The sequence below is a fragment of the Agelaius tricolor genome, unplaced genomic scaffold (assembly GCF_023055355.1).
Source record: "Agelaius tricolor isolate 1412-34295 unplaced genomic scaffold, bAgeTri1.0.p SCAF_9, whole genome shotgun sequence".
NCBI classification, from domain to species: domain Eukaryota; kingdom Metazoa; phylum Chordata; class Aves; order Passeriformes; family Icteridae; genus Agelaius; species Agelaius tricolor.
In genome coordinates, this window is record NW_027269269.1 from 43,938,787 (window position 1) to 43,948,242 (window position 9,456).

Here is a 9,456-nt window from a genome sequence, read left to right on the forward strand (position 1 = left end):
TACCCTTGCTGTGACTCCTCTGCAGGGCAGCAGGGACACCACAATTGCTCCTGGCCCATCTTCCCCCCAAGGGGAGATTGATCTGGAGCCCTCTCCATCCTCCCTCCATGCTGAGAGCTGGGCTGCGGGTGCCTTTCAGGACTTGCAATTACAATATACCAAGGAATGGGGCCAGAAGGGAAGCAAAAGTGCAGACAGGGAATTTCCTGATGGCTATCGGTGTGAGATCCAATCCTTCATGTCACAGTCATGTTCCCACTTGACCCTCATGGCGTCTGAATCTTTTTCTTTTTTCCTCTTAAGTACACACCTTGAGGAAATGGCCTCAAGTGGCAGCAGGGGACATTCAGATTTGACATTAGGGGGGGAAAAATCACAGAAAAGATTGTAAATCATTGGAACAGACTGCACAGGGAAATGGTGGAGTCACCATCCCTGGAAATGTTTGAAAAACACGGATATGGTGCTTGACAACATGGTTTGAGGGTGGTGCTGGATTGGCAATTGGACTTGATGATCTTGGAGGCCTTTTCCAACCCTAATGATTCTGATTCTAGGATTCTAACCATTGCCACTCAAAACTCTCTGTATTCAGAATAATAAACAGAAAGAGGAGAATCGAATTGTGAGTTTAACAAAGCACAGAGCCCCTGCTAACTGAAAATCAGAAAACTTTATTCATTACAACTCATTTCACTAAGAAAACAAATCTATGTTTGGTTGTGCCGAGACACCAGATTAGTCCCACAGTCTCTGACTGTTTGGCTTTCTGTCTTGCTCTCAGACCTCTTGGTTTGAAATTTGTCCCCTTATCTGCAGTATTGCAAAGAGAAGAAAACATTCAGTCTTCATGGAGAAATTACCTGAAGGAGCAGGTTATTGTATCTGATCTGAGACCTTTTGTTTTACACCTCCTGGTACCACTGCCAGTTAATGCAGAGCTGAGATCAGACCTTGCCTGTTCTTTCTTTCTGTATCTGCTACTTTAAAACTGTTGTTTCCTAAAGTGATGAGATTCCTGAGTTTGGAGGGATTTGTGGTTGTTTTGTTCTGTGTTGGTAGGTTATGGGGCAAGGTTAGCTGTTGGTTGCCTTTTAGAGACCAAGGTTAAGAGGAAATCCTTTAAAAAGAAGTTCTACAGAGCCAAATTCTGATCTTGTTTATGCCTTGGCAACTTAACTTCCACACAAGGGTAAAAAACAAGGCAGAGTTTGGCCATAGGTCTTAAACTTTCTTCTTTGGATGTGTTTGGAAATAGGCTTGAAACATGCCTCTGCTTAGCTGAGAATTACTGATCCCTGGGCCTTGGGAGAAACACACAGGGAACAAGATAATTCCTACAGGGAAAACCCAGCCCTACACCCACCTCTCAGCCCCAGGGCTTCTCCTTCAGGGAGGACAAAAAGTGTGAAAAGAAAATGGGGAATTTATTTTGTGCTGTTCCTCCTCACGCAGTCACTGATGTGCGGGGAGAAGGGTCCATGGCCCTCCACAGGTACAAAGGCAGCTTCTCAGTTGCAGTTGTTCTTCCACCTATTATAGTGAATGAAGCTATTTTGTGTTCACTTTGTAGAGAGAACCGAAATCAAGCCTTTTAAGTAATGCAGGAAGGTGCAGAATATCGAATTAAATCATGGGGTTTGGCCAAGAGTATATTTAGAAATCACACAGGTTTCCAGAAGGTGCTACGGGGCATATTTATGACAAATAGCCTTAGCTGGCAGCCAGCCACCCATTTTCTTTTTTCTTCTCTCCTGAGGTTTTCATAAACAAGAACTCTGAAGCTGGAAGCATTCCCACATCATTCTGATTTCTGCATTTTCTTTGAGTTTATATTTGATGAATTCGGGTGATGATGTTCACTGGCAATTCATGAATTCCTTTACAGGGTTGTCTGTGACTCTTTTGTGAACTAACATGTGTGTATTGAAAAACTTACCTGAGCATTTTTCTATATAGCTTTTCCCCCTTGGAAGCCAATAAATGCCTGGTTTGCTTTCACTGTACCAAGCTGGATCTAGCAAGGCAGAGGCCAACACTCTTTGTTTTTTTTTTCAAAATGTTCTGTCAGTAGCTCTGTAATCACCATTTCTATTCAGTGCTGCTTCATCCCAGATCAGCAAGCTTTAAAACACACAGGTTTTTGTTGACAGAATGTTAAAATGCAGTCCTCTGCACTTTCAGATGGATTTAAAGGCACACTTGACGCTGAAGTTAAAATATGGAAAGACCTAAGCCATACTCTCTTTTTTCTTTTTCTTTTTTTTTTTTATTTTATTTATAATGCTTTTTCCAAACCAGTTACACAACACGATTCTGGCCTCAAGCAGCTTTTGTAGCTACCAAACACCATTTCATAGAATCACAGAATCATAAGAATAGTTTGGGTTGGAAGGGACCTTGAAGATCATCCAGTTCCAAACCCCTCCCATGGGCAGAGACACTTTCCATCAGACCAGGCTGCTCAGAGCTCCATCCAGCCAGGCCTTGAGCACTTCACCAGCTGATTCTGTGTGTGCATCAGCCTCTGCTGGTGCCTGGGGAGGTGCTGTGGCCTTTGGGACAGCCTAAACCAGCTCCACCAGAGCACCCAAGAGAGGCAGGGAGTGCCCTACATGTGTCACTCCACCATACAGTGGCTGCACTGAGCTTTCAGCATGGGATATCCCATGGGATAGATAGTTCAGGCTGGAAGGCATCACCTGGCCCAGCCTCCAGCTCAGTACAGTCAGATTTGGATGCTCAGTGCTTTCTCCAGCCAAGCTTCATCCCCCAAGGATGAAGATCCCACCATGTCTCTGGACACCTGCTTTAGTGCTGAACCACTCTCCATCTGAACAATTTTTTTTCCTTGTCAGAGTTTTTTTAGGCAAAATTTTCCTTTGCTGCTCATTGTGATTGTTGCCTCTGATCTTTTGCTGTGCACATCTATCAAGAGTCTGCCTCCATCTTCCCTGGAATTCCTCTCCCTTAGGAACCTGAAGAAAGCACTTAGGGCTCCCAATGCCCTCAGCCCCCTCCTCTCCAGGCTGAACAAACCTCCTGTGTCTCTTTGTGCAGCAGGCTGCTGAGAGGAAAGCTCGAATTGTTGACAGATACATAAGTCTTGCCTCTTCTACTGAAATAGGCTGGTGCCAAGCTAGTGGCAAGGAAAGGATTGTGTGCCAGGCTATGTCTTGGCAAAGCTGACACATACTCACTTGCCATGGTTACTGCTCAGCTGTGTGAGCACATTGGTGTTGGCAAAAAGCCTTTCCTGAGCCATGTTAAAAGGTACAGCACACACAGAGCCCAAGGAATGGCAATGTCATTTTGTTGGGGCGAAAAATCATTCCAATACTTGGACAAGTCCCCTGATTTTGGTACATTTATCCAGCCCTGGCCCTCAGGAAATCTGGCACCATATACTGTTTTATCACAGCTGCCTTGGGCTTACAGGAAGGCTTTAGTGTAGTACTCATGGATGTTCCTGCCTTTACTAAACAAAACTAAGCCTAGGCTAGGATTACTTTCAGTTGTCAGCCTGAAAAGCCATTTTCTATACAAAACAGCAAACTGCCACTTTTTTTTTCAGCATTGTGTGACACAGCTGCTCTTTAAATGTAAAACTGCACAGTCAGTGAGTTACTGAGCAGCAGGAGAGATAGGGCTTCCCCCACCATTAAGTAGATTTGATGCCCACACAGACCTAGAGAGCAGAGATCCCCCAAATCTCTCCTCTCCTGCAGGAGAAGGAATCTGCACCTCACTGTGTTTCAGCACTGAGAGGTTGTGGATGTCGGTCTCTGTGGCTCTGAGTGGTTTAAAACAGAAGCCCAGTGATATTCTGTATGATACAACCCTCTGCCACATGCCTTGCAAGCACCTCAAAACTGTCAGAGCTCCACCAACCTGAACCAAGTGCTCCAGGAACTGCCTTATTTAAGCACAAATGCTGCCCCAGAGTGGATGCTGGGGATGGAGAAGAGGGGTCCACATCACCACACTGTCACCACAGCTTCATACATGGCCTTGGCTAAGGTGGGACACATGGGTGAGGGAATCAGTAAAGTCTTTTTTACCCATGGCAAATCCACATCCATGTTAATGTTGTCAGTGCAGTGCAGTGTTCACATTTCCAAACTACTGCCCTTCTGGTCGAGGAGTCATATATTACCCAAGTTAGCAGTTCTGCCAATAAATAACAAGGATACCATGCATTTCAGCAGTGCTTTTCATCAGATCATTCCTACTTACTTTACAAACAGAATTAAGGAAGCCTCACAACATCCCTGTGAGGTAGGTGGAAATTCTTACACCCATTTTACAGGTGGAGAAAAAGGCACCAAGAGGTAAAGTGATTATCACAGCAAGTCAGAAGCAGAGCTGGAAATAAATCTAAGATTATTATCCTAGGTCCACTGCTCTAGACACTAGAGAACACCAACCCCCACATGCTATTGTAAGCTAAGAGACTACCTTGCTCTTCTACTTTCACTTCCTTTGGTGATTTTGACACTTGCATCTTATGCTCCTTGCAGAGAGCCATGTGATCAGTTAGGAATTTATTTGCACAGGGAGCCAAAGGGGTAAACACACCTTTAAATTATTCAGGCATTGCTCTAATTGTCCAGTGGTTTCCCCCTTCCCAAGGAAATAATATTCCCCATTCATCATATATATCTTTATGTTTTGCTAAGTTATTTTTTGAGTAGAATCATACACTGCATCCACAGCTCTGAGGCTGTTATGCAACTTCACTAGGAATTTCTTGAATGAACTATTAAGTTTGTCTCATTGAGAGGGAATAAAGCACATTTATGTGCTATCACATCCAGAAATAGCAACAATCCTTTGCTCATCTGTAGGGCTTTCCATCCAAGGACCTCCCTTTCCATAAGTAGCACAACATGTCAGGCCTCACATCATGATTGTCAGGTAGGAAATTATTCCCAATTGCACAAGAAGGAAGAATGACTTGCTGCCAGTCCCACAGAGATTTCCTTGCAGAGATGAGGCTGAGTGCCAAAGACTGGACTATTCCTGCCCCTTTTGCTGAGCAGCACTGTCCTGATGCCATGGCCCGTGCTTGGTGGCTACAGATTCACTGCCAGCCAGGCAATGTACTTGAAAACTGACTTTAAAATAAAAAATAAAAAATCAAGAAGCAGTTGAGTGGATGCAGGAGGAAAATGCCAGCTTCTTCTTGTGCTGTTGGGACCCAGAGGAAGAAAGGAGCATTCCTGTGGCAGCTGGGAGAGAACTACAGTGTCCATGGAGCACGCTGCACATGGTGCATTTTACTGATGCTCTCCAGTGGAAAAGGACATAATTAACATGTGGTGATTAAAGACTGCCCTGCCTGACAGCCTTGTTATGAACCATGTACTCCTGATGAACAAGCACTCATCTTTAAGTAGTCCTGTAGTGTAATGAATGTACGAATGTCAGAGATCAGCAGTGGAATTGTCAAGTAACTACAAGTCAGCAGGGGTGGGTGTGATTCAAGCAGTCCAGTACCCTGGTATCTGGAAGGGTCAGATGCTCTGATGCAGATACCTCACATAAACTGTAACAAGGTTGTGGTTTTTACCTGCAGGAAAGTGTTTCCAACCCCCTTCAATAAGTGGGCTGGTTGATGCTTAGAATAATTCAAACTCTTATCTCTTTCTATGGAGAAAATAAAATAGATCCCATCTAGTGTAAGTGTGGTGATTGTGTTGTTCATCTAAATCTTAGCCCTTTCTTTAGTTCTAATATCTTGAACTGGGCACAGTGGACTCTTTCTGCTGAAAAACATTCTCTTCCCTCAGTTGTGATAACAGTTCTCCTGTTTCTGTATTAAGAGAGTGGATAAATGGCAGCCTCCAGGCTCTCTCTCTGCACGTGTTGCTTTGTCATATTCCTTCCCAAAACTGAGGAGGGACCTTCCAGTCTTCCTTCACAAGGAAGGACACCCAACAGCCTTTGTCTAAGGAAAAAAAAGGTTTTGACCTCAGCCTGCAAACCTTGGGAAGATACATAGGCCCAAGAGGAGCAAAAGGATGAATAGTGTTAATAAAAAAATTAAAAAAAAAAAAAAAGGAAAAAACAAAAACAATACGTGACACCTCTGTGGTGGATGAAGAATCCCAATGCACCCTACAAACTTTCTACATATGTACAGCTTATTGTCACTCAGCAGTGAAGTCCGGCCAGGCAGGGAACTCCACCAAAGGGGTGGTGGGATCAGGACTGACTGTTCTGGGGCTGGGACAGGGCCCAAGCCTGCCCAGGGCTCTCACAGACTCCCATTTGCCTTTCCTGGGCTTTGAGTCAGACCTGCCACAATGGGAGGCCGCAGTGGGGCTTTTCTAGCTGATGGCGGGATGAGTTTGATGCATTGTGCCAAAGACCATTTTTTCCCTGACCTGGATTAGAGCCTGCCCTGGGAACAATGGGATGGGCTGCAGCCCAGCAGAAAGAATTTGCTGAGATGGCAGGGTCTGAGGTTTGCAGAGCAGAGCAGAGTGCATACCTGCACTTTTTTGGCATGGGGCTCAGTTTTGGGGGGGACGTAGCTGTTAACCTGAAGCTTTTGAACGCATTGCTGCAGTGTCCCAGCCAAGAGTTGCTGCTGTAGTCCTAAAATTAGAAATCTATATTAGACATCTAAACATTTGCAAGCACATCATTTTCTGCCTTCTGTAAAAAAAGATTTTTCTGAGTCTCTGAGAGTTCTGTACAGACCTGTTGGCACAAAAGGTCTAAGTCATCTTTTGAAAGGCATTGTCTTACTTGACCAAGACTTTGGCATTTAATGGAGGAGTACCCCACTGAATGGCTCCTGTCTGTCAAATTAAAAACAAAGGCTGTCAAAAGACTTTTACCATATCAGTCTTTTCAAACTTGACCAACCAGTTTTGTATTTAGAAGTTTAAAAAGTCACATAGTTACCCAGACCCCTGGTTTAGGTTCACAGGTGCCTTCAGGACTCTGTACCTGAGATTTGCTGAGTGCCTGGGAGCCTGGAAGCTTCAGGAACTGAACACTTGTCAGGATCATACCATGAAGGCTTGTATTTGGTTTCATGCTCTGGGGGCTATAGCTGTCCCCTCCTTTCTCAGAAGATTTTTTTTCCCTCTTATTTGGCTAAATCTAGTTTCAAATTTTTAAGTCACAAGGCTACAAGTAAAAAATATCACTTGAATTTATTCTTTCCAGTGTTCTGAACTAGTCTCAGGACTGGATGACCCTCTTGGGAACAAATACTCCATCTCTGGGCATCTGCTAAGTCCTAGTAAAGAGCTACTGTTAACCTTGCCCACTGTCAATATCGCTTGAAGAGCAGAAATATTTTTGACCAGGGAAAATATATTTACCTAACTCAGATATGCATTCACAGAGAAATTTGGAACATTTTTGCCTTTATTTTCTGAATAAAGAAGGGAAGTTGGGCTTAGTATTTTAGTGTGTTGATGCCAAGCATAGAATTCACTTTGTGAATTAAATAACTGCAATTCCAACAGCAAAGGGGAGATCTGCTCAGTAAGCCATAAGAGGAAACAGAAAGAGAAAGACTAGATTCAGTTGTTGATCAGTCTTTCCCCTCACTGGCTGAAAGACAGATCCGCCCCACATTCCTAGAGAAATGTGGAACACAAGGCTTTCAGTAAATATGATCATAGTGGCAACATTTGGGTATCACTGCCATGTTAGGCTTTAAAATACATCAGTTATGTGTACAGTGTAGATCTTACTTACTGTAAGGAGTGAGCTGGCATGTGGAAACAGGGAAATACAGGGACATATGGGGCAAATAAGGCACTGATACCATGGTAGTACCTTTCCAGTTGAGAATCATAAAAGGAAATAATATTCAAGTGGCCATTTTAGCACTTTGCTTAAAAATATCTTTTGATTCTTTCTCTATCTCTCCTTTTCTCTTCAACCTTTTCCTTGTCATGTGCTCCCCGCATCCTGCACCTTCATACAGTCAAATCATCTGACCTGGCCCGGCTGCTGGCTTTACTTAGCCTGCTCAGGGGTCTCATATCAGCGGCAAGTTCAGCAGGTGCTGAAGGCCCTTCCACTTCATCTCTCACCGCCTCCTCTTCTGCTTTCTTCACCCCTGGCTCTTCCTGAGGCCCTGGCTGCTCCTCCTCTCGTTCCTCCTCCTCTGCTCGTACCTTCTCCTCTTCTGGTTCCTTTGCTTGCGCGTACGACGGTAACCTCTCATCGAATGCTCTGGAGAGATCTTCCAGTGGTCCCATCCCAATCTTCTCCTCAAACTCATTGTAGGCTGATGGAAGGGGGCTGGGCTCAACCCCTACTTCCGTGAGAGGGAAATAGTGGGACACTGGCTTCTCTTCTTCCAGCAGCTTGTAGCCTTTGGCCTTTGGGATAGAGGGGACTGCGATGGCGTGGAGGGGCTTCTCGGGGACCTCTCCAAGCTGCTCCTCTGCCGGCCTCCTCAGAGCCCTCCGGATCCTTTTCAAGATCAAATGACTGATCTCCACCAGGTTGAGGAAGAGGGACACGGAAGCCACCACCAGCATGAACATAATGAAGATAGTCTTCTCCGTGGGCCTGGAGACAAAACAGTCCACAAGATTGGGACAGGGCCACCGCCCGCAGCGGTAAAGGGGGAGAATTCGGAAGCCATACAGGAAGTACTGACCTACTATGAATCCCACCTCAAAGAGGGTTTTGAAAATGATGTGGAAGATGTAGGTTCTCAGGAGAGTACCTTCCAGGCGAAACTTCTTGGTTCCATCAGGGTTGTTGCCTTTGTTTTGGTTTGGAGCCAGGGGCAGCTTCTCTTCATCCACCTCAGCTTGCTGGCGCCTCTCAGCTTCCTCCCTCTCTTTCCTCTTCTCCTCCATGCGGACGTGGTGCACAGCATGCCCGAAGTACATTAGCGAAGGGGTGGATACAAAGATGATCTGCAGGACCCAGAGCCGGATGTGGGAGATGGGGAAGGCCTCATCGTAGCAGACGTTCTCACAACCAGGTTGCTGGGTGTTGCACACAAAGTCTGACTGCTCGTCCCCCCACACGAGCTCGGCTGCCGTGCCCAGGATCAGGATGCGGAAAATGAAGAGCACTGTCAGCCAAACTCTCCCGATGACAGTGGATTGCTCGTTCACCTGCTCTAAAATGTTCCCCAAGAAACTCCAGTCACCCATTTCTTACAGTCTAAAGGAAGAAAAAACAAAGAGAAAGACCACAAATTATGCTAAATTTTAAAGATTTCAGGTTCTCCCGCTGATGTCTTTTGTTGCTTTGAGAACAGAAGGGCAGGCAGTTGCTTGCTCGCTGATTTGCCTGTTCACAATGATTTATTAGCAGAAGAAGGGCTGGGAAGCCAGAGCAAGCTGCCTGCTAAATTCTTCCTTCTATGGCTCTAAATGGGCAATTACTTTTCAGCCAGGGAGTATATTTATCTCCTTTTGCAGGTGAGAGTCTTCTGTAGGCTCAGTTCTGTGAGTCTGCTTA

At 45.2% G+C, this 9,456-nt stretch overlaps 1 protein-coding gene across 1 annotated transcript; it reads right to left on the bottom strand.

Annotated features, from left to right (window-relative positions):
• Positions 1 to 7,926: 7,926 nt before the first annotated feature.
• Positions 7,927 to 9,146, bottom strand: GJA8 (gap junction protein alpha 8). Its single transcript, XM_071433918.1, has one exon. It carries the CDS (start codon positions 9,144 to 9,146, stop codon positions 7,947 to 7,949), a length of 1,200 nt encoding a protein of 399 aa, XP_071290019.1. The 3' UTR covers positions 7,927 to 7,946.
• Positions 9,147 to 9,456: the final 310 nt, after the last annotated feature.